The 24,330-nt window shown below is 37.4% G+C and overlaps 2 protein-coding genes and 2 long non-coding RNA genes across 12 annotated transcripts; 3 read left to right on the plus strand and 1 right to left on the minus strand.

The window, feature by feature from the left end:
* Positions 1–302: 302 nt before the first annotated feature.
* Positions 303–5,939, plus strand: LOC103331009 (Polynucleotidyl transferase, ribonuclease H-like superfamily protein). 6 transcript variants are annotated; one of them, XM_089053190.1, is made up of 10 exons: positions 303–593; positions 678–749; positions 1,722–1,845; positions 1,934–2,021; positions 3,273–3,410; positions 3,490–3,577; positions 3,678–3,798; positions 4,367–4,485; positions 4,870–4,970; positions 5,437–5,939. In XM_089053190.1, exons 1-9 carry the CDS (start codon positions 509–511, stop codon positions 4,962–4,964), a joined length of 930 nt encoding a protein of 309 aa, XP_088909316.1. In that variant the 5' UTR covers positions 303–508; the 3' UTR covers positions 4,965–4,970; positions 5,437–5,939. The 6 variants fall into 6 exon arrangements, 3 of the variants coding, with proteins under 3 accessions (XP_088909316.1, XP_016650262.2, XP_088909317.1); XM_016794776.2 differs by having other exon boundaries at positions 304–593; positions 4,888–4,970; XR_016127313.1 differs by having other exon boundaries at positions 305–593; positions 4,367–4,551.
* LOC103331010 (uncharacterized) lies at positions 5,071–6,747 on the minus strand. The gene is made up of 2 exons (XM_008233618.3): positions 6,534–6,747; positions 5,071–5,658 (listed from the first exon to the last, which is right to left on the minus strand). The coding sequence occupies exons 1-2, from the start codon at positions 6,625–6,627 to the stop codon at positions 5,294–5,296; spliced, it is 459 nt and encodes a 152-aa protein (XP_008231840.2). The 5' UTR covers positions 6,628–6,747; the 3' UTR covers positions 5,071–5,293.
* A 10,763-nt stretch (positions 6,748–17,510) lies between these two features.
* On the plus strand, positions 17,511–22,533 carry LOC148916857 (uncharacterized). 4 transcript variants are annotated; one of them, XR_016126607.1, is made up of 4 exons: positions 17,511–18,130; positions 18,216–18,348; positions 22,104–22,253; positions 22,388–22,533. It is a non-coding gene; the product is annotated as an uncharacterized LOC148916857 (long non-coding RNA). The 4 variants fall into 4 exon arrangements; XR_016126606.1 differs by having other exon boundaries at positions 17,512–18,130; positions 22,385–22,533; XR_016126608.1 differs by having other exon boundaries at positions 17,513–18,130; positions 22,084–22,533.
* A 1,069-nt stretch (positions 22,534–23,602) lies between these two features.
* On the plus strand, positions 23,603–24,285 carry LOC103342993 (uncharacterized). Its single transcript, XR_016126634.1, has 3 exons — positions 23,603–23,716; positions 23,825–23,920; positions 24,005–24,285. It is a non-coding gene; the product is annotated as an uncharacterized LOC103342993 (long non-coding RNA).
* Positions 24,286–24,330: the final 45 nt, after the last annotated feature.

A 24,330-nucleotide genomic window follows, 5' to 3' on the forward strand; every position in this document is an offset into this window, starting at 1 on the left:
TCGATTTCCCATTCCCCGGCACCCCCAACTTGAACCGGAAAGTCTTTTGGTCCGAAACTAAATCCCTCTGTGCATTATGTCGCATGAAAAAAAATCATAAAACCTTGAACCAGAAAGTTAACCTCGAGGAACTAAAAAGAGTAGTGATTTCCACTTTTTTCTCTATTTTATCCATTTACACTCCTTTTTATAACTAAAAAGGAGTGTAAGTGAATAAAATAGAGTAAATCATTGTCAAAAAAAACATAAAAACCTATTTAATGTTTTGTGATAAAAACCACACCAAAAAAAAAAAAAAAAAGGGAAAAATTTGAAGGGCCTTGCACTTTCTGTCGCTCACTATCACTCAGTCTTCTGCTGACCAACAGCTCTGGTTAGTTCACAAACCTCATGAACTCCGCTTGAAATTTGACCTCATTTTCTCGAGAAAAATAAAAACCCTCGGTCACATTTAACGGGAAACGCAAAGGCCCGAGAAAGAGAAGGAAAGAGTTAGCGTGGTTGTGGAATGGGATCGGGCGCCGCAATCCCCCAATGGACCTCAGAGCCTTGCATCATGGGCATCGATGAAGCTGGCCGAGGCCCTGTTTTAGGTCTGCTTTCTTCTCGTTTTCCATGTTTTTTTGGTTTTCCATTTATACATATTCACAAAACTTCTGTATGTCCAATGAGAACAGGTCCAATGGTGTACGGATGCTTGTACTGTGCTCGCTCGTATGAGAAGACTCTCTCCTCTTTGAATTTTGCAGGTTTAGCTTCATTCTTCAATGTCCTTTCCTTTACTCATTTTTAGCTTTAATCTAATTCTTTTTTTTTGGGTGTGGGCGGTGGGGTTTGTGTTGTTTTTAAGATTTATTGTCTTTGAAAGTTGAGGAACTTGCACTTTCTATGATTTTTGTTGGAAGTAAAGAGATGGATGTTCATTGTGATTTCATGATGTTAACTGTTATGCTAATAAAATCAAGCACAAAACAAAGGAGTCAATGTAATCGTATTGTATCAGCTGTTGAGTCATAAACTCGAAAAATAAAATATAAAAAGGGGTACAAGTGTGGATTGGATATTATAATGATTAGTTTAACTCCAAAGAAAACATCAATGTTGTTCTTTGATTTTGGAGATTTGCTCTTCAAATGGAAGTGCAACTGTCAATATTCGCCTTCTGGTCAACTAGTCACCTGAACATATCATTATGTGAACTACAGATCAATTGAGCACACCATGTCAAACTTGTAGATGTGGAAATGAGTCATGGCTTTTCAATACTTATGATGCATCAAATATCGGTTGGATTACTAAAGAAAATGGATGACCACAGATTTTTGTTATTTTTATATGCACAAAAATACTTGAACATCACATGTACACATCACCTGAGTCTTCATTGCTTTTTAACTCATAATATTGTCTTCAATTGTATGGAAATTAGTTTTAAGCTTTAGCTTGCTGGACCAAGTTCACATGAAAGATCTGATTCACACTTGTGTTATCACACCATACTCTAGTTTTATGATGTTTGGGATGCCTTCCTTAGAACCAATTGATTGGGGGAAATGACCCTTTCATCTGCAAAGTTCTACTTAGTGTCTCCCATGACTCTATGTTTGCCTTTTAAAGTGAATCTCTTTTCATCTGGAAATTCTGAGCTCCTTTTTTGGTTCAATATGGCATCATAAATCACTCCCCTCCCTGTGTTCTTGATCCTGTTTTGTTTCCCGTAGATTCGAAGACACTGAAAGAAGAGAAGAGGGAGGAATTATTTGAGAATTTGAAGGTTGATGAATCCATTGGGTGGGCTGTTGATATCATAGATCCAAGGGAACTTTCGGCCAAAATGCTGAAGAAGTCAGTGAAAATATATGAATACTTTTTCTCAAGTCAATCACATGCTACCGCTTTCTTATTTGATTTCTTTTGTTTGTTTTCAAAACAGAAATAAGATAAACCTGAATGAAATCTCACATGACTCTGCCATTGGCCTTATCACTAAAGTCCTAAACATGGGAGTTCTTCTAACTGAGGTAAACTGTTTCTGGCTTAAAAAGATTAATGGTCATTTAAAGGTCTTTTATTTACATATATGCATGTTTCAGATCTCAAATACTTTTAAATTGAATTTTCCACACATTATTGATGAAAAAAGAGTGCATATTCTTAATTCTGAACACAAAGCTATTTTGAGATAAATAGTTTGCTGTAGTAAGTGCTTGGGTTATCTGGTAACAGGGTGCCATTATGGTAACAGAAGCCATCTGAAAGAGAAACACGTAGACACTGTCGTAGGATCTGTCAATGGAAAAGGCAATATGGACAAAGAATATTAAATAAAAAAAACAAGAAGTAGGACAAAGTTAACAGGAGGCAATGAACAAGGTGAAAGCTCTTTAATGGTATTGCATTTTCTGTTTTGAAAACCTTAAAAAATATTTCGTCTATAATAAAAGAATATGTTAGATAAGTTTTCCTGGTGCAACCTTGTTTCTAAGTTACGATCCTAACTGAACTATGCAGTTTTTATTGTTCTCTCACAATCTTGTGGAAACCTTATTCTCCGCTTTCTTTTTCTTCTTTTTCTTTAAGTCCCTGTTTTGTGCAAGCCTCTAAAGGATATATGGAAAAGGTTCATCTCAATTAAATAGTTTCTTGGAAATTATGAGGCTTGACAAAGCAGTGATTTGAAAAATCAAAATTAGCGTTGTTAGGTTATTTTTTAAAAAGGTAATAATAAAGTGGTTGATATTGTTAAATAATCCGCACACTAGATCTTGTTCTTTAATGTAACCGACGGCAATAGACTAAACTAGCAAATATTAGAAAACTTAGAAACACAGGAGAATTATACTGGTTCGGCAGAACTTTTGCCTACATCCAGTTGTGATTTCTCTAGGTAGAGAAATCATCGCTCCTTTGATTAATAATAGAGATTACAGAACTTTTGCAACCCTAGAACTAATCTCAAAAGTCTCGGCTGTCTCTGGCTGTTTTTCCTCTCTAAAATAAGCCCTGCCGCACCCTATTTATAGATATAGAGTTGGCTTACATGTCCCAAGGCTGATTGAATTCCTATTCCTAAGTGGATTAGGAAATTACACTTATCCAAATCCAAATAGACTTCTAGAAATCCAAACCTAAATTGAATAAGGAAAACTGAAATTCTTTCCTAATCCCTCTAGGACAAGAATCGTTATACCTCTAATTTTCCTAAAACAACTAGGACATATTTGACGAGCCAAAATCCTAATAGATATAGTTACAAATAATATACGTTTCAGGTTTACGTGGATACGGTGGGAGATGCTGAGAAGTATAGGACTAAACTGTCTGAAAGATTCCCTGCTGTCAAGTTTGTTGTTGCAAAGAAGGCTGATAGTCTTTATCCAGTTGTCAGTGGGGCAAGCATAGTTGCAAAAGTAATTACCTTCCCCTTGTGTAACTCCACACTGAAAGTCTGGAGGCTACAATAATTTTACTTTTCATTCGATCATCCAGGTCACAAGAGACAGAGCTTTGCGGGACTGGGTGCTTGAGGAAACAGCTGAAGACTTGCACAAAAATTTTGGTTCTGGATATCCTGGAGGTGAAAGGTTTATGGCTTTTATCTTTCTTTCCCAATAACTTTGTAAACATCATATGGTTACTGTACTTGGAGGAATCTGGTTATTGTTTTGTTTCCACAGATCCAAATACTAAGGCCTGGTTGCAACATCACCAACACTTGGTTTTTGGATTCCCAACATTAGTCCGTTTCAGCTGGGGTACATGCACTCCCTATTTCAAAGACATTGTTGAAGTCTTATGGTCAGTCCCCTGCACTTTGTTAAAAAATTCTATCATAAACTATTTAGTAGTTCATTGTATGTACCTGCACATTTATCGCCTTTTCCAATTTCTTTTGTATCTGTATGGAGTGAGTTTTGAGTTTCCTTCTGCTTTTTATAGAAAGGGGTAAGCATGAGTTGACATTGAGGATATTCCAATGAAGCAAAGCTCCAAAATAACCAAGGTTAAAAGTACTGTGGAAATACCGGAAGTCCCTGGATTTTTTGGTAGAAATATTGGTAAATGACGAAAGTTTTTTGTAATGTACTGTGGAAATACCAGTAGTCCCCGAATTTCAATAAACCGTAAACCAACCAATAATCAATAACCATATAAGCTTTATAAAATATGTGTGATGGAGATTGCTACAGCCAAGGTCAAAACGGTATGCGGTGCTAATAATAAAGAATTATTGAATTGTATGTTAAAACTAATTATTGCAACTTTTAACTACAATTAGGCAAATATTGGATTTTATCTATTTCAGGTGAGGCTCCTTTATGTGTCAATTAACGTTGGATTTTGATATTTTTTGTTATATTCATAGGGAATCCAATGAAATGGATGGAGATGGTTCTAGCAGTGCTAATGGCAAGCGGCAATTGAAATTAAGTAATTTTGGTGTCACAAAATCCAAGAGAAAGATTGAAGAAATTGAATCAAGTGGTAAAGGACGCTGCAAATTTTTTATGGCTCGTAAACTTGAGCAAGTCACTCAATTCTAAGTAGAAGGTTTGACACGTTACGATTTGTATTTTTTGCTTCTCTCCAATTATTTGCCTTTCTTGATTCAAATCAGAGAATCATTGGAGTTTTGCTTCACCGTTCTCATTATTGAGAAAGGCAAATGAAAGAACTTAAACAGCCTATTGTAGTGTTCTTTTTTTAAAAATTTAATTTTTGACGGAGGGCGAGTAAAATGATGAGGAAAATTTCTTCCGTATCTGTGCAATCCATCGTATGTCCATTTTGGAGTTATAATACTTGCAATGGTGCAGTTACTAAGGAATTATTTTGATTGCTCTTGTGACATACTAACTGAATGATTAGACATAATGATGCATGCAGACATGTTTCGTGAATCATGTGATAATCCAGGGACAAAGTTCAAGTGTGTACGACTTATAAACGGCTTGGAGTTATGAAATCTGGTAGGTGGACCTTTAAATTTAGAATACAAACACAAAATTCGAAACCTGCTGTCTTGTTCTTTAGTCTTATACAATCATAAATGAAAGAAGCGAACTCATGTAATACTGCAAATCTTCTTGTGTGCTTTAGATATCATTGATGCACAAGATGCACAAACCCGAATTTGTTTAGGCAATAATTCATAATACATGGTTTCCTAACATTTGTTGGAAAATGTTAGTCTCACAAGGAGCCAACTGCAAAACCGACACACTCAAACTTACAGTTTATGCACAATGATAGCAAGCAACACTGTCTTTTCATGCTTCGGCTTTGTCTAGTATCAGAATACCATATACAGATGTACAAGAGACGCCCAGCTGGATGTGAACAAGATGGGCAGTCCAATGCATTTCTTGTTGCTGTTGGCAGCACCATGGTGATTGTTATGGTGGCGATTGTTAACTGAACCTGCTGTGTATACAGGTACGAAAGTTGAACCTTGTGTATTTGGAGATCTGGTCCCGCCGTTATTTCCATTCTCACCAATACTAGTTGATCTGCCGTTTGCACTTCCATGACTGTATCCATGTTCAAGTTTGCCGCTATGTGCTATTCTGCTTCTGCTATTATCACTATCATCATCACTACCATTGTTTCCATGTCCATTTGCACCTTCATCTTCTGTGGTGGTTTCCTGCATAAATTCTGCAACGTATTCTTTTAGAAGTTAACCAGTACCGAAACTTGTTTGACAAGGTCACAGATTTCTTTTTGCCATTAGGAAATCAGAAAACTTCTGTATATAAATTTTTATTTTTTAAACTTTTTATTTTATCTGGCATTGGGGGTGGTTGAACTCAAATAGAGCGACTTTCTTTTTGGTCCAAAAACTTGTAGAGGAAGAAGAGTTCGAAAAGATTGTAATGGTAATAGACTCGATTGTCAATTCTGTTTCAAATCGAATGCTCGAATTGTGTTTCACTCAATGAATTTTCAATGTTAAATATCACTTTGTTCAACTGAACTTGTTCCTTTCTTGTTCTCTGCAACAACCCAACCGTTAAAACAAAGTGTATTTGACTAACAAACTATAACTTCTACCAACTTATTATCCAAGCACTCGTATTTCTTTTGCTAATTCTTCTTAGCATCCTAATTTTTTATTATTAATTCTAGAAAGGACATAGCTAATTATATTTTGTTTCCTAAAAAAAATTATTTACCTCTCGTTTCTGTTTGATCCATGAAAACCATATTTGGTTCCTAATAAGCAACTTGTGCAAGGGGCGTATAGCTCCATTGGTTAAGAACATTTGTCCTGCACCCGGAGTCTTAGATTTGATTTCCCCTCTCCCCTAATATAGGATGTATTAATTTTTTTTTAAAAAAAAACAGCAACTTTCAATTACTTGCTTTGGTGTTCCTTTTCACTTTTATGTTCAGATAGTTCTGATTTTTGAGCTCTTAACCAAGAAGCAACCAGGGATTACAGTTTATGAAAGGAGTTTCTGAAAAAGTTATTGCCAAGAATAAACTAATTAATAATAGAATATGCAAGAAGAGAGAGATGAGAAGAACACCTGAAGGCGAGGCCTTGCGAAGAGGAGATGCAGGCGCCACAAGGTAATGGTGGGAAAAGATCATCAGAAACAACCCTATTTCTATAATCCCCATTAATTCCTCCCTTCCCAGCAGCTGCAGCTAATTCATGCAAAATAGTTAGTTTAATTTTAATTAAAAAAAGTGAAGCACAGCAGATGTAGATGATGATGTTGTTGGCCTTATCCTTTTCCCAAAGTGGTTCACTAAATAAAGTTTATTCTTGGTACACTAATTAGGTGCTTGCCTTTTTTATCCTGGTCGAAATTTGGTGCCCACTTGTCTTGATGCATGGGCCACAAACATGAAATTCTTTCGTCTCGTATTTGATCTGATTATGATTGATCTGATTATGATTGTATATTTTTCAAATTTACAGAAGGAAAACTTTATTTTTTTGGTGTGTGTGATAGCTACTGAAACTTGTATTCCGTTACATATGAATCAAGATAATCATTATACAAAATAATAATACTGAATATAGCTATTACTCAATCATTTTCCTTATACGTAATAGTTGTTACCTTCATCGATTTCTACACACATGTTTACAACCCTCATGAAAATTTACTGAATTCTTGTAGGAATCAAAAATCTCACACTAATAATAAGTCGTCACATGTATTGACTTGAACTGAGAAATCTTATCATGTTAATCCTACTGTCACGAGTAACTTAAGCATTAGAAACTCTTTGGCACACACCACACCGGTGTGTTCAAGGACTCACAACTGCTGTTATTTCTTGGATTTCAAAGTGCAATAGGCCTTCACAAGGTGGGGAAAATCATATCCCACAATCCTTCATATACAATTAATTAAAAAAATGCATAAAATATACTTCGTATACAGAGCGTCTAATTATGTGGGGTAGTGGATGAATTTGTACCTAGCTCTATGAATACTTACTGATATATTATTTATTATTTATGGACATTTAGATAATAACCCAAATTAATTTGTAGCTGAGGGCGACTAAGTTTGTGTTTCCCCGTTGTTCTATGTTTCTGCTTGTAGCCTTTGCTTGTTACTGTTTTCGTAATGGAGTTATCCATTTACCAAAAAAGTTAATAATAATAATAAAGAGACCCAATGTCAAAATCGAATCGGCAAAAATGTAGAAATTAGCTACCCAACTCAAAAAGGGGGGAGAAAAAAAGGGAGTAACAACAAAAACATAGAAATTAGCTCTGTTTGGTATAAATCTGATCCAGAGGCCCAGGAAAACAAAACTTAGAATTCAAGCAATTTGGGCTTTTTGTTCAAATTGGAATCAAGAGCCCAAATCAAAAAATCCCATGTCAAATTGTGGGCAGCCACTGGTGTCTTTTTAAGATTGGGCTAATTTCCAACACACCTAGCCCATTTCTTTTTTAGAAAAAGGGCCATAAGACAAAAACATTTGGGGCTTTTTTATCCACTAAAAAGAGACTAGCCCAGCCTTTTAATACAATCTAAATCTCTACCCTCGAAGGTTGACAAAATTGGAAGATCTTTTTAAAAACAAACCCACGTGACTACCTAGCTTTGAAAAGTCAAAATTTTCAACTATTACATAGAGGTTGATAGGAAATTAATGAAGGCAGGTTTTTGCAAAAAGGCTTCCCTATTTTTACTCAGCCAAAGAAGAAGGTCAATTATTATATATATACATATAGAAGCTCTACACCAAAGCAGGTGGCTTTTTCAAGAAATAAGCGATTGTTTTCAAGAGATAAGTAGGAAGCAGAGAGTTGTTCAAATTGGAAGATCAAAACTAACAATCACAGTGAGTTTGAATTCTTATAAAGAGCAGTTAGAATTAAAGAAGGATTAGGTTTTCTTTCAAGAAAATAGGGAAGCGCCTTAGGATTGTTGATGGTCTACTTAGCGAATAGATAACTTCCCTTTTTTGGACATTTGAAAATAAAAAGATCTTGGTTTTTAGAAAATTTGCCGCCCATTTTAAAAATTAAAAATCTCACTCTAGCATTTCCTATAAATATGAGAGAAGGTGAACAGAGCAAAGGACAGAAAACAAAAACTCAAAATGGTCACTTGATCTCAAAAACCTTCAAAACACTGAAGCAACCAAAAGCTCATTGAGCCACAAGAAACAAATCAGCTACAATTTAGAATCTCTAACTCCGGTTCAGACTTAGAGAAATAAGTCATTCAAAACGAGATTTCTCTCATTACAAATTTGGTTCAGCATAAGCCAAATCAAGCAGAGTTCGGGTTTTACAAATATGAAAATGTCAACAAATTTATGGAGAGCCTGATTAAGCGAGAATAGGTACCACATGCGATTCCGGCTCGGTAATCCTCAAGTCTAGCCATACGCCCTTCTAGACGGAAGAGGTCCCAGTGCCAGTTCAAAAAGCCTTCGGGCTTGAAATAGATTAAAGCTCGCCAAACTCGAACGTTGGTATCGACTTATAGCTGAAACTTAACAATTGAAGTTGTTGATAGTCGATCCGGCTCAAGCATATTCAGTCCGGCCGGATCAAAAGCAACTATCTAGGCGAAATGGAAGCTCACTTTCTTTTTATCTTTCTAGAGTTGGTTTTTCCTTTTTGAGTTTTGTAAAAGGTAGTTACGCCTAAAAATAGTTCACTTTCTTATCATTTATTACGGCGAAGCGCAGTTTTCTTGTGAAAAATTGTGAAGTACTCACGATCTGAAACAAAAAAAGAACTTACTTGGGAGATATTCCTCACCCAAATTCACAATCACTTGTTTAGAAATCAGAAACTTGAGGCGCAAGTTATCTGTTTTAAAGAAGTCTGCTAGAATTTTTATTGCTAGTAGTGGCACGCTTGCACACAAAAGAAAGTTAACTTGTTGACCAGTCAAATGGTTTTTGAGCCAATGGGAAACTCTACCTTACCATCACGGGAGCAAACTTAAAACCAGTGAACAGCTACCCAACTCAAAAAGGAAAAAACAAAGAGTTAACAACAAAAGACCCCTTATAGGTTTGGGGTCATTCTTAATATGAGCCTCGAGGTATCAATTTCATCAAGTTACACCCCAATATTTTCAAACTTGTCCAATTTTATCCTTGCATTAAGTTGACTGTGTGGTCAACCATTAATTGCTAACATGGCCGTTGTGGGACCTACCCCACTAACAATTTAATTAAAAGGGTAAACTACATAAAAGTACCCAACCTTTAGGGGTCGTTACAAGCAAGTACCCAACCTTCTAAAATTTTCATGAGCATACCTGAATTCTTAGAAAACCTATAAATTGGTCACACTGTTACCCAGTCCGTCATTGGAGTTGTTAAGTGATGACGTGACATATCCGACGTGGCATTTTTTGCTTGCGTGTTGGTTTTTTTGAAGGTGTGGATTATTTCAAACCCATAAACCCAAAGCCTGAACCCACGAACCCCGAATTGACATCTTCATCCCGGCATTCGATAGAAGCCCATGAAACCCTAAATCCAATTTCAAATCTAAATCGAATGGGGGCACCCTTCTCTAGTTGTGGTAAGAGAGCTTGCGTTTTCACGTCTTGGACAGACACAAACCCAAGTCGTCGTTTCTGGGACTGCATGAACTATGGGGTAAGTTTGTTGTGGTTAGATTGAATGGGTGTGATTTTCATAGGTGTGATTCTAATTAGGGCTTGCTCGTGTCTCTTTACATAAACCAAGAAGTTGCACCTTCTTTCACTAGATTGATCCCAAGATGTGCGAAAGGTCAAGGAATGTGATACTTGAGCTTTTGAAAGCTTTTCAAAGCATGAAGAGGGGCAGAGAAAAGCTTCTAGAAGAGTTAGTTTCCTGTGGGTTTTGTTGCTAGTCATGGTCCACTATCTTTGTGCTTCTGTTGGTTCTAAGTGGACAAGGATGCAGAAAATATGAAACTAATCACAATATGAGGCTAAAACTAGAGTTTTAGGTAGTTTCGTGTGCATTGTGTATTAGTGAGCCAATTTTGAATTCCATGTGGTTTTGTAAAATGTATTAAAATGCAGGTAGATTATAATGGTACAAAATGATCTGATCCATATAACCCAAATGTTTAACCATCCAACCTATCTCAACCATAGACCTCATGTCCTTGTCAATATAATCAAAATATGCCATATCACCTCCTACATAGAAATTGTCACTAAATCTACCACCATGAAACATTGTAATAGTGAAATGCTCGGATCAATTGCAATGCACATAAGAACAAGCAATGAGACAAAAATGCAATACGGATTCAGGACCACCTAAAAATGCATATGCAAACTCACATGCCTAACCCAACTTTCTACATTGACTACTTTACCAACTAGATAAAATCTCCTTTATTAAAAAAAGAAACCCCAAACCCTAAAAGGTAGCAGCCTAACCCCCATTTCTAAAAAGGCAACAACCGAAACCCTCACAAAAGGAAACTTACTGAAAACAACCATAAAAAACACTATCGTTGGATACCAAAACCATACAAAACAATAAAGTATGAAACTCAACCCCACATGTTTCAGAAGTTCGAAACTTACCATAATTTGGTGCGATTTCTCCTCGAGGTCTACAAACCCACGCTATGACTGACAGGATAACCCTAAATTCAGCAAGTTTCTCCTGCAATCGACAATATTCGAAGGCTTTTGTCAGTTCGAAATGGTTCTACATTGAAAGGTAGGTGAAAAGGAATTGGGTGGTCTGAGATCACTTTTGTTTGCCGTTTGGGGATTAGGGATTTCAAGCCATATTTTGGGATTAAGGTTGAGGGTACACTAGATTTCGACACATGTCTAATGAGTAGGCGGGAAATCCAGAAATTATCCCCGTCATCTTTCTAAAACATTTGCCCAACACGAGTCCAAACCCCATCCCTACCCACAACCCACAGTCCCAGCCACAATCCACTTGCAACCCACAATCCCAGCCCCATTCCCTCACGACCTGACCACCCCGATCGAGGAACACTTCCTCTCCATCGAAAATTCCATCCAATTCAAACTTGACCAACTCCAAAAATAACAATCCAAAGAGACCCATCACACTCCCACTTTACAATCAAAACCCAATTTCAAACAAACCGAATTGAATTTCCAAACTTGACCAACTCCAAAAATAACAATCCAAAGAGACCCATCACACTCCCACTCTACAATCAAAACCCAATTTCAAACAAACTGAATTGAATTTCCATGACAATTATAAAGAAACCCAACTCAATCCCATTGATCCCAGCCTAATTCTTGAGTTGGTTCTAAAGAAACCCAACTCACTGCAACCCTCCAATCCTTGAAAACCCAATTCAATTTCATTGAAACCAAAGTCAAAATCGGTACCTGACCTTATTGCAAATGCGCATAAGGTCTCGATGAATGCTGGGAAGCTTGTGCTTGTGGTAGTAAGATAGTTTTATCCATCAAAGTCGAATAGAGGGAGAGGGTGGGTGATGTAGAACACGTCAACAATTAACGATTGACCACACGGTCAACTTAACGAAATGTTAAAATTGGACAAGTTTGAAAACATTAGGGTGTAACTTGATGAAATTGATTCCTCGGAGCCCATATTGAGAATGACCTCAAACCTTTAGGGGGGTTTTTTGTCGTTCCCAAAAAATAAAAGTAATATGCTACCCAACTTCATAAACTAATGCAAATATAAATTCAAAACACAACAATACACAATTTCATGAGGACCTTACACCCTTGTTCATGGATTTCGAGCTCCTATTTGATTTTTTCTTTTTGGTCAAAAGACGGGGCCATGGCCAAAAGAAAACACTAAACTAAAGCCCGATGCCTACAAAGACCACGCAGGTCATCAACAACAGAGGAGCTAATACTATCGGGAGGCACTTGAAAGGTACAGAGACCCAAATCAAGGCAAGAGCCCAAGTTAGCAAGTCTATCCGCCACCATGTTGCATTCACAATAGACATGATAAATAGAGCAGCCCCTATATTTTTTGATGTCCTGGCAGCCCCATAACAAGGTAGTAAGAGGGTGGAGGGCATCCACAGCTTTATTAAGAAGATGCACTGCAATGGATGAGTCAGATACCAGCACAACATCATTGCAGCCCATATCCCAAGCAAAATTGAGACCATAGTAGATACCCCATAACACAATATCTAAGACTTGACCATAACCAATATTAGCAGCAAACCCTTTAACCCACATCCCAGAGCTTGATCTAAGAACACCACTAGCAGCAATGCGACTAGTCTCTCCATTTCGGCAACCATCAGTATTATTTTTAATCACTCCTGCAGCAGTGTACTACCAGGATAGAGTGGCTAGGGAGTGGATGGGTTTATGAGCAAGATTAGTGTTGGCATGTTGCCAATCTACAGCAGCCAAAAGAATTATGTGACTGGGATTGGGAGGGAAGACAAACCCAGGATAAAAAATCTTCTTGTTACTCCATTTCCAAAGGAACTAGCATGTGAAAGCAAACAAAGTAGACCACACAACCCCATAACCCATTAAGGTGTAGTTGTGTAAATTTTTGGGAAATAGCCTTCTATGCCACCCTTTTGCTAATTTTAACTAAAAATACCACCCCTTCCCAATTTTTTACAACTAACACCTTTAAATATAAAATTATTGCCCACTTATTGTACCCATATCAGTTTTTCAGAAATTGGCTCTCTCTCTCACTGTCTTCGCTCTTTCTCTTCGGCCCATCTCTCTCCCTGGTGTACCTCTCTCTCTTCGACGCAGTGCTCTTTCCCCGTCAACAGTGGCCGTTCATCCAAGCGGAAATCCATCGTTGACATCGACGAGGTACTGTTCATAACCATTTTCTTTGAAATGTGGGCTTTTGTGAAGGTTTATGGTGTCTGGATTTCTAAGAAATTGGTTTGGTTGCTCAGAAATTGGGTTTGGGTTTATGGGTTTCTATGAACTAGGTAATAACGCACACCCACTGTCATTGGCTCGCAACCACTATTCACAGAAATCAAACTCTTCATTTTGTCACAGAACGTTTGGGCTTCGTTCACTAGGTCAGTCCCAACTATCTATATTGTTTGATGAGATTTTAACAATTGAAATGACTGTATTAAATATTCTTATGCTGGACAGAGCACAAACATTCTTATGAGATTTGAACAATTGTATGTCATTTTCTACATATTATGAGCTTTTAGTTCTGAATTCATAAATTCAAATTAAAAAACTTATAGTTTGATGAGGCTGAAGCAAAAACTTCTGACATTATCAATATGGAACTAATAGGATGAATGTCACAGCTGGTTAGGTATCAGCTATCCATATGTGATGTGCCATGCCTTAAATGTATGCAATTTAGTATTTTAAAATCCTGTATTCCAATTTAATGTAAATGGAGTGTTGTAGCATACGAAATATATTATCGGCATCATCTCTAAATTTGGTTACAACTTATGAAACAGGTTGGTGATACGAAAGGAAGTATTGAGGAACTTTACGTTCTGTGGTGAGTTGCAAAGTGCAGTTACTGGTTTGGTGAGTTCTGCTTCAACATGTATTGGTGTAGGCCACATTTGGTATTTTTGGGAATTCCTAGAGTTTGACATTACATGCGCTCTCTCAGTTTTTTTGTTTCCCCTTATGTACGAATTTTCCTTTACATCACTCTGTCTGAGACAACTTTTTCTTTGAATTTCTAGCAACTTATCTTACTTTTCCCTTTGGCAGGATCAGAAGCTAGGTTCCATTTCAGAAAAGCAGGTAAAACAACAATTTTTTTTTTGTTCGATTAGAGAAGCCACAATTCATGAATGAGAAAGTGTAGTATTTATTAGAAGCTATAATTAATGTGCATATAACTCTGTTGTTTCACCACTGTGTAACACTTTTGTTAGTAAGATATGTGTTTGCTTTGGAGTACTTGCAGTGGCTGTTGCATTTATTTCGATACACACATCATTTTATCCGCTTAAGGTTGTACTGATGGAAATGCCTCGTGCAGGAATTAGTAGCTGGGGTTTGAGCCATTGAATTAATAGGTCAGTTGTAAATAGCTGGGGTTTTGTTTATGTGCTGTAATTTGTGTTTATTTTTCACTTCATATCCTATAATAGGCCATTGAATTGTGTATTGGTTGTTATTGTCTAGATTGCAACGGACTGAATTTTTTTTAATAATAATGACGTGCAGGGAAAGATGGTTTCTTGAATGAAGTTGATGATTGGAGAGGAAGATAAGTGATAGGATTTTTAGTACCTGCGCAAACAGGGTTAAAATCACTGAAAATACTTGCAAGAATACAAGGTAATTGTAGTATAAATGCTCATGCAAGGTCGTTGTTCCCAAAGATTGTTTGACTAATCTGTAATTAAACTAACTCTTAATTAATAACTAAAATAGATTTTATCAAAGATTTGAAGTTTATGAATTTGAAAAAGATTAAACTAACAGTAAAAGAAATCTGAAAGTTGGGAAATAATAACAGCAAAGAAGAAAAACGATTTATTTTTAAAGACTAACAATTTAGAGAAAACTAGGGCTTAGCCAACACCGTCGCAATCCTATGCAATTCTATCAAATACTTATGAATTTCCACATATATGCTTTGAAGGTTAGGTTTTCCTAATGCATATTTTCCTTGTGATGTTCAAGCGAAAACGTAATATCTAACATGCAATCCGTCTGTGATGTTCAGGATCAAATATAAACATGCAAGACTCATTAAGCTTTGTGAAAACCCTTTGAAAAACCATGCAACCCTTAAGAGCGTGATGTTCGCCTTAAGTGAACTTACAATTACTAATCACAAGAAGCCCTCCTCAATTTCAGGGTGATGTTCCAACAGAAATTGCATCAAATTACTTGTCTACATATCCTAATGGTGATCAATCATTAAAATAGATAGATAGTTTTAAACACAGTGATTAATAATTCAAAGCAAACATGCATCCATTCATAAGCAAATTAATAAAACTACATATTCATGCTAAGGCTTACAGCCTCGCCCTAGCAAAGGGAATTAGTTACACATAATCATAATTGAAATCCAAGAAAATATCATTTGAATGAGTAAGAATGAAAACACCTGAAAGTAGCGAAAATCCAAAACCCTAGCAATCGCTCCAAAAGCCAAAAAGAAGTTCTAAAAGGAGACCGCTAAATTGCAGTGAAAAGAAGCTTAAATACCTCCTAAAACCTAGCTACCCAATCCCCACAAGGAAATTAAGTTAAAATAAAATCAGACTAGGAAATAAAGTCCAAATTGGATTAGGAGAATCTGCCCAAATCTGCTCAGCCACGTTTTGGTCTCAAATCTCCTCCAAATCTGGCCCAAGATAGCTCGTTTTAAAGATAAAAATATTCCGAACACTTCTCCAGAAGGCCACGAACCCATCCGAGGTCATCTTGGGCTCCAAAAACGCAATATAAGCCCAAAACGTCACTATTCCAGCACTGCACATCGCTCCTTCATTTATTCACCAGGAAATCATCGCTTAGTGTAAAAGTCTGATATTTTGATACGATCAAGCTAAGTGACTCACGTACGTCCTCCAACTGGAATTACTCCAAAATTCGTCCATTTGATTATGTTTTGCTCCAGAGAGAGTCGAAAGTCCTATATTGAAAATATAATTCAAAGTATCAAAATTCTTCCAAAATATTAACCAAAATATACTAAGAATAGGGTTAAATATATAATATAAAATCGACTCATCAAAATACCCCCACACTTAGCTCTTTGCTTGTCCTCAAGCAAAACAAGACTCAAACAAAAATAAAAACTTAACAAACTAGACATCTGGCTAACACTTTAACCAGAACAAAATTTCCACCTTCAAGTTGCAATCCATAGTGAATTTTAAAAACTAGAACATCTATTCAAAGGATCCAATTCATCCCACCACTAAGTCTAAGCTATTTAGAATCAATTAGAAAAGAATTCACAAACTTCCTTCGGTGTAAAGTGAACCATCATAGTTAAAGAGACTCGACTAAAACCCTTACATCTCATCCCTTTTATTCATACTTCACACACTTACTTCACACATTTCTTTTTCTTTTTCTCCTTTTTTTTTTTTTTTTTTTTCCAAACAGTAGTGATTGTGCAATGTCGGCTCCCTTAAGCTTTCGATTCAACCCATGTAGCGAGATTTAGGTCAATGACTCCCAAACCACTAAGGCTTTAGGGCACTAGGTGTAGAACACCCCTAAGGACTTATTAACTCAAGCTGAAAAGGCTACGAAACCAACTAACCACCCTGCCTCATGCCAAAAACTCTACGATTTAACTCAAGAATCACTGCTGATTAGGCAAGATTGGCCCGGTTACTAGGCAAAGCTTCGGGTGAGGCAATTATTACTTTATAACACAAACTAACTTATTTATATAGAACAAAAATTAAAACACACTGGGACAAACAATAAGTATTTCAATCGTACTCCCCACAAACCATGTTGGTGTGATGTGCAAATTTCAGAGTATAATTCATGAATTAGTGTCTAAGCAACAATAAACAGAAAAGACTCTATTGTGGGACTAATCTTCACCATGTCTATTTGTTCTAAAGTTTAAAATAATCTATGGATATTAACGTAAAAACGAAAATTAAACAAGACTAAAAAAATAAATAAATAAATAAATAAATAAATAAAACTAAAATTTACTTTCCTACCCCCAAACTTAAATCACACATTGTCCTCAAGGTGTGGAAAATAAGCAAAAGAAACAAGAGTAGACCAAACAACTAAATCCTAGAAAATGGAAATAAAAAATAAAGAAAACACTCTAGGAAAAGAAACTAGGAAAGCAAAAGAGAATAACAAAAATAAATAAAGAAAATAAAGTAAGGCAGAAAATGAGAAAAACAATAAAAGAAAAGAAATAGGAAAGAAAATACCCAGAAATTTGACACCACAGGGGTTGAAGGCGAGGACCAGGAGCGGAGATCTTGCATAGAGGCGCTGACCAACTCCTCCAACTCCGCACTTGTGTCAAACTCGGGCGGCAGCGACAATATAACCTGATGCAGCCGCTGTAGTGTCATTTGAAAAATATTAGATCCCCTTCGTCTCACTCCTCCAACACCACACTTTGGCCATTCCCATCACTGATTGCAAAGCAGACAAACATATTTTCCTTCTCTCAGTTGAAACCCATCCATCTCCGCCCTCTTCCTTCTTCATCTCTCTCAAGAACTCAAGAGCCTTGTCTCTCTTTGCTTCTGTCACAACCGAAACCAGCAATTCATTCATTTATATATATATATATATTTTATATTGGCTTTTGAATTGATGCCATCCATTGGATTCCCAACCCAAATTCGAATGATTTGTAGATCTCATAGCAAGGGCTCTCTTGGGTCATCATCGCCTTTTCCACTCTGGTTCACATGCATTCTGTCAAAAGCCCCAAATTTTCTCATATGGTTGGGTTCCTCGTGCAATGGCTTCGTCAGTAGTTGGGGCAAGAGCAGAGTTTACAACACAATCTGTGTCGACAAATGAGCCCGTTAGTCTGTTGATTGGCTTTATGCTAACCTTAAGGAGTCTGATCTGAAGGTGTTGGACGCCTCTTGGTAAATGCCTGTGTCTCAAACCTCTGCCAGTGCCGTCACTAAATTCCTCCTGCATCCATGATGGTCCTCAATCTCGCAGCACCAGTGCCTTCCGATATCCATCCGAAGGTAAGAATAATTCCAGAATTTGTTTTGGGTCCTGATTTGGGAGCTGTGGTTGATGTGTAGAGATGTGTGTTCTTTGCCCATGCAGGTACTCATATTGGTGCTCGCTGTGTAAGGTCTGCGGATCCAAGAGAGATTCAAGGGAAAGGGCAATAAACACACAAGCTCAAAAGACAAAACAGCAAAAAGCCCTGAGGACCCCCAATCCGTGCATCTCATAGGTATAATTTCGAATCCCTTGCATCTTTTGTTGTTGGAAATGTGGTAGATTTGCTGCTGGGTGCATGATTCCAGTGTAGACTTGCTGCTGGGTGCAGGATTCCAGCCTAGGATTTGTTTTTGCTTTTGATGTTTCTTCTTGATTGTTGTGTCGTTCCTGTGTAGACTTCTTTGGGTGCGGATTTCACCTAGGATTTTTTTTTTTTTTTGCTTTTGATGTTTGCTACTGATTTTTGTGCCGTGCATTGGATCAATGATGTGTTAGGAGTAGAAAGAAAATAATAAAAAACATCTAGTTAAAGAAAACAACAATTTTTTTAAATTTTAGTTTTATTATTTTGTTGAAATTAAAAGGATTAGAGAGTTTAGAAAAATTGGGTTGCCTCCCAATGAGCGCTTTATTTTAAGTCTGTAGCTAGACTTTGCAGAAGCCTGGTGGTCAAATCACCGGTTCCTTCAGAGTCACCGACTCGGTTGCACCTGTCAAACGGCGCCTCCAAGTAGTGTTTGAGTCTATGACCGTTTACTTTAAACTCGAAACCAGTCTTCTCATTTGTAATATCCACAGCGCCGTGTGGATAGACTTTAGTAACATTGTAGGGACCTTGCCACCTAGATTTTAATTTTCCAGGGAATAACTTCAACCTTGAATTGAAAAATAGAACCTTCTGACCCGGCTGAAATTGTTTTCGGAGAATTTTGCTGTCATGGAATGCTTTTGTCTTCTCTTTGTATATCTTTGAACTTTCATATGCGTCATTCCGGAGTTCTTCCAACTCGTGCAACTGTAATTTTCTTTTTTCTCCAGCTGCATCATAGGCATAATTAAGCTCCTTAATTGCCCAATAGGCCTTGTGTTCAAGCTCCATAGGTAGATGACAAGCTTTACCATAAACAAGCCGAAAGGGGGACATCCCAATTGGTGTTTTATACGCTGTTCTGTAGGCCCATAAAGCATCATTCAACTTAACACTCCAGTCTTTGCGGCTGGCATTGACTGTTTTCTCTAATATGCGCTTAATTTCCCTATTAGAAACTTCAACTTGCCCAGAAGTTTGAGGATGGTATGCAGTGGCCACCCGATGACTTATCCCATATTTAGTGAGTAGTGCAGCAAACTGTTTATTTAAAAAGTGCTTTCCCCCATCACTGATAATCGCCTAGGTGTCCCGAAACGTGGAAAAATAGTGCCTTGGAGGAATTTCAGTACCACAGATCCTTGATTTGTTGGTGCTGCAACAGCCTCGACCCACTTAGAAACATATTCAACAGCCACCAATATGTACTGATTGCCATGGGATGACGGGAATGGTCCCATAAAGTCAATGCCCCAAACATCGAATAATTCAACAACCAAAATACTTTGCTGTGGCATTTCATTCCGCTTTGACTGATTGCCCACACGTTGACATCTATCACACGCCTGGCACCAAACATGAGCATCTTTAAAAATAGTAGGCCAATACAACCCACTTTGTAATATTTTAGCTGCTGTCCGTTTTCCCCCAAAATGACCACCACAAGCATGCTGATGTGCGAATGTCAAAACACTGTCTTGTTCAGCCTCTGGAATACACCTGCGAATAATTTGGTCTACACAATACTTGTATAAGTAGGGTTCATCCCAGAAATAGTGCTTCACATCAAATAAAAACTTCCTTTTCTGCTGGTAGGAAAAATCTGGATGCATCACACCCTTAACCAAATAATTGACAATATCTGCAAATAAGGTTAAAATAAGGTTAAAATCAGGTTAAAATCACTGAAAATAAGGTTAAAATCACTGAAAATACTTGCAAGAATACAAGGTAATTGTAGTATAAATGCTCATGCAAGGTCGTTGTCCCCAAAGATTGTTTGACTAATCTGTAATTAAACTAACTCTTAATTAATAACTAAAATAGATTTTATCAAAGATTTGAAGTTTATGAATTTGAAAAAGATTAAACTAACAGTAAAAGAAATCTGAAAGTTGGGAAATAATAACAGCAAAGAAGAAAAACGATTTCTTTTTAAAGACTAACAATTTAGAGAAAACTAGGGCTTAGCCAACACCGTCGCAATCCTATGCAATTCTATCAAATACTTATGAATTTCCACATATATGCTTTGAAGGTTAGGTTTTCCTAATGCATATTTTCCTTGTGATGTTCAAGCGAAAACGTAATATCTAACATGCAATCCGTCTGTGATGTTCAGATCAAATATAAACATGCAAGACTCATTAAGCTTTGTGAAAACCCTTTGAAAAACCATGCAACCCTTAAGAGCGTGATGTTCGCCTTAAGTGAACTTACAATTACTAATCACAAGAAGCCCTCCTCAATTTCAGGGTGATGTTCCAACAGAAATTGCATCAAATTACTTGTCTACATATCCTAATGGTGATCAATCATTAAAATAGATAGATAGTTTTAAACACAGTGATTAATAATTCAAAGCAAACATGCATCCATTCATAAGCAAATTAATAAAACTACATATTCATGCTAAGGCTTACAGCCTCGCCTAGCAAAAGGAATTAGTTACACATAATCATAATTGAAATCCAAGAAAATATCATTTGAATGAGTAAGAATGAAAACACCTGAAAGTAGCGAAAATCCAAAACCCTAGCAATCGCTCCAAAAGCCAAAAAGAAGTTCTAAAAGGAGACCGCTAAATTGCAGTGAAAAGAAGCTTAAATACCTCCTAAAACCTAGCTACCCAATCCCCACAAGGAAATTAAGTTAAAATAAAATCAGACTAGGAAATAAAGTCCAACGGCAACTGGTAGACCAAGAGAGTACCACCTCAAGGGTTTTGCCTTTGCACTTCAGGTGAGCAATTTTCCATATGTAAAGTTAAATATCATTTGTTTACAGTAATGGGTTCTAAAACAATAATGGGGAGAGAGAGAGAGAGAGAGAGAGAGATTGAGAGCCGGAAAGAGGAGCTAAAACAGTAATGAGTTCATGTTTATTTTCTGTAATTATTACTTTTTGGGGGGATTGATTGGTTTAGCTGTTGAAGGATGAAGACGAAGAAAAGGAACTCTGTCCACTGTTATTATTTTTTGACAGATTCTTTTGACTAATGATATTGTGTTTGTGTGTGTGTGTTGGTAGATATTTTTTGTGAGAGAGAGAGAGAGAGAGAGAGAGAGAGAGAGAGAGAGAGAGCAAATTGGGTGGCTGTTCTGGGCGGCTGTGGTATTTAAAAAAAGAAATCTAAACAGAAATAAAATAATTGATTAGTTAAAAAATTGATGGGAAAGGGGAGAAAATGATGGGAGGGGGTCAGGAGTAGAGGGGAATTTAAGAATAGAAAATGAAAAGAAGGTTTTATTTTATTTAATTAGTAATATTATTCTTTTTTGGCTGAATATTATATCATTAATATTCATGATTAGCCCCGTGTATTTCTATCAACAACCCTAAGTTAACACTAATTACCTCATTATAGAAATAAGTTGTTAGAAAAACAAGTTTAAATTTTCACCCCTTTATGTAAGGGGGGGATATTGGATATTAGGAAATCAATTTTTTCCTGATTTGTGTTGAATGCTCTTAGAGTAATGACTAATGTGGCCCGAACCACTTTTAGCCTCTATGCATCTCTAGATGCCTGTATTTCTTTTAACTTTTGTCAATCATAGGGCAAGGTTTAGACTGCAATTAAAACATGCTAATTATTTCTCTTTATTGTATGCTTGGCTTTTCATGCCCTATTTAACCTTATAGCATGTGATCTCTAAGGCTTTTCTTCCTCAAACTAGATTTGGGCTTATGAGGTATTTCCAGCATTGGCTGCACTACATTTGGTGGTTCACGAACATAATGCCTACATCCCTCGTATACTACATTAGAGGAGCAACACTTTGCCGTGTTTTTATGAGCTAATGAGCCAAGTATTCGAGAACCGTGAGGTTAGTTCAGTTTGTAATGATAATCTTAGGCATATGAAAATCTAATATAATCAGTTTACTGATATGTCTATTGTCTGAGTAAATTGCTGGTTGATGTGCAACTTATCCGGCCATCTGTAATTGAGAAGCAGCAGCCGTATTGGACTTGGGGTGACAGTGTTGACAACACTGAAGAACTTGTTCGTTGTTTGGCGATGACGGTGAACAAAAAACCAGACGTCTGCCTCAGTAGAAGAAAAAGATGAGGACATTGAAGAAACTGCCAGCCTTCCGTCGTCTTCTAAGGCAAGCATTACCTATTTTCCAATATATATGTCATAATACAATAGGAAATTAACTGCTGTTTTGTTCCGATATATTTTGGAAATATTGTAACACTTGCATTCTAGCGAATCACGAGGTAAAATGGCGTCCACTGAGTTCACGCACTTTGAGCGTGACTTTCAAAGGATGAAGGATGAATTCGCCAAAGTTGCCAGTTCAAATCGAGCACTTCGCCAGAGTGGGTGAGTTGGAAGAAATGGTACGGAAGGAGTCATCCAAAGTTCAAAGAAATAAAAAGTGTGTGGAGGATTTCCGCAACACACTGGCTTCAATGGAGCATTATTTTAAGGTGGAGACAGAGCAGCTGCGAAAACAAGATGGTGGGGTGAAAGAAGCTAGGGAAGGACATGAGGACCTCGGTAGTCCTCATATGAATGAAGGAGGCGACAATGACTTGTCGCCATTACATGACAATGTCAGTCCGCCTACAAAACCGGCAGCAATGGAAACGTGGGTCCCCATTGATGGAGCCGAACCTTCCGCAGCCATGGTCACTCCAGTTCCTGACTTACAAGTGCATGAAGCAGCTGCGTATGCACAATCTGACAAGCTGCCTACCCCGGAAGATGTGGCCGGGTGTGACGAAATCTGCCAAAGACTTATGTTTTTGTTAGAAGATTGGAAAATAGCTGACAGTGTGCCATTGGCAGGTCCGATGAATCCTCCAAGTATACCTACAATTAGTATGGCTGCTGATGAAGAAGGTAGTTTGAGTGTTGGAAAAAAAGAAGTGGAAGGTAAAGGGTGTAGACAGAAGCGCCCGGCCCAGACATTGTTAAGTCCATTTACTGATCCTTTGAGGAAGAAGAGGAGAGTGAGTGTGTCGGATGCGCCTGCAACCCCGCCATGTTTTGATCCATCAAAACCGCTGCCCGTGAAGATGTGAAGGCGATAATAGATTTTTGCACTGCTGGAAAAGCGATATCAGGTTCGGATTCTTGACCTTCGAAATCCAATCGTCATCGTATTAATATGCATGTGTATATTTGTCATTAACAAAGTCAGAATTATGAGATGAGTACAAACATAACCGTCGCAAGTTTTCCTTTTCTAGTGTGCAGGTGCAGCTTGAAGCATTTTCCGTGGGCGCTGATTTTTTCTACAAACTCATCGATGAAACGGCATGGATTAGCTCAGGGGTAAGAATACACAAATCTCTACTTTATTATGATAATTCAATTGTTTTCTCTCCTTTTTTAAGTGTACAATTGTCTGAAAATGTGCTGCTATTATATGTCAACTTTCAGCACCTGTAAATGGCAACCTTTCTTATCCGGAAAAGGCAACTCTCTCATCCGTTGCTATTTGGAACCGACTGGATAACGACAGATTATGCCTTGCAGGTACACTTGTTACCATGTTACATTCACTGCTTCATTTGCTTTCGGTTGTCATTATGTAATATGGTTTCATTTCAATGTTTGCAGCAATTTCTAGAGCCGTTAAAAGCGACTGGCAAGACACGTGGATCGAAGAAGGCAGCTGCTTCAAACACCAGTGACCTTCCAGCCAACAAGCTGAAGAATGTACATCACTTTGTGCACGGTACATGGCAACACGGGTATGCCCAAGCTTGGAAAAAAGTCCGCAAAGTCTATTTTCCATATAATCTTCGAGAGTCCCATTGGGTTGCAATCGAAATTGATTTCGTCCGACATACTGCAACTGTGTATGACTCATATGTTGAATATACCAAATCTTGAAGCTGGTTACATACGTAACTTTGTTAGCGATACGCTTGCACGAGTCTTTG

Source organism: Prunus mume, linkage group LG5, assembly GCF_029339155.1.
Source record: "Prunus mume cultivar Tortuosa linkage group LG5, ASM2933915v1, whole genome shotgun sequence".
NCBI lineage: Eukaryota > Viridiplantae > Streptophyta > Magnoliopsida > Rosales > Rosaceae > Prunus > Prunus mume.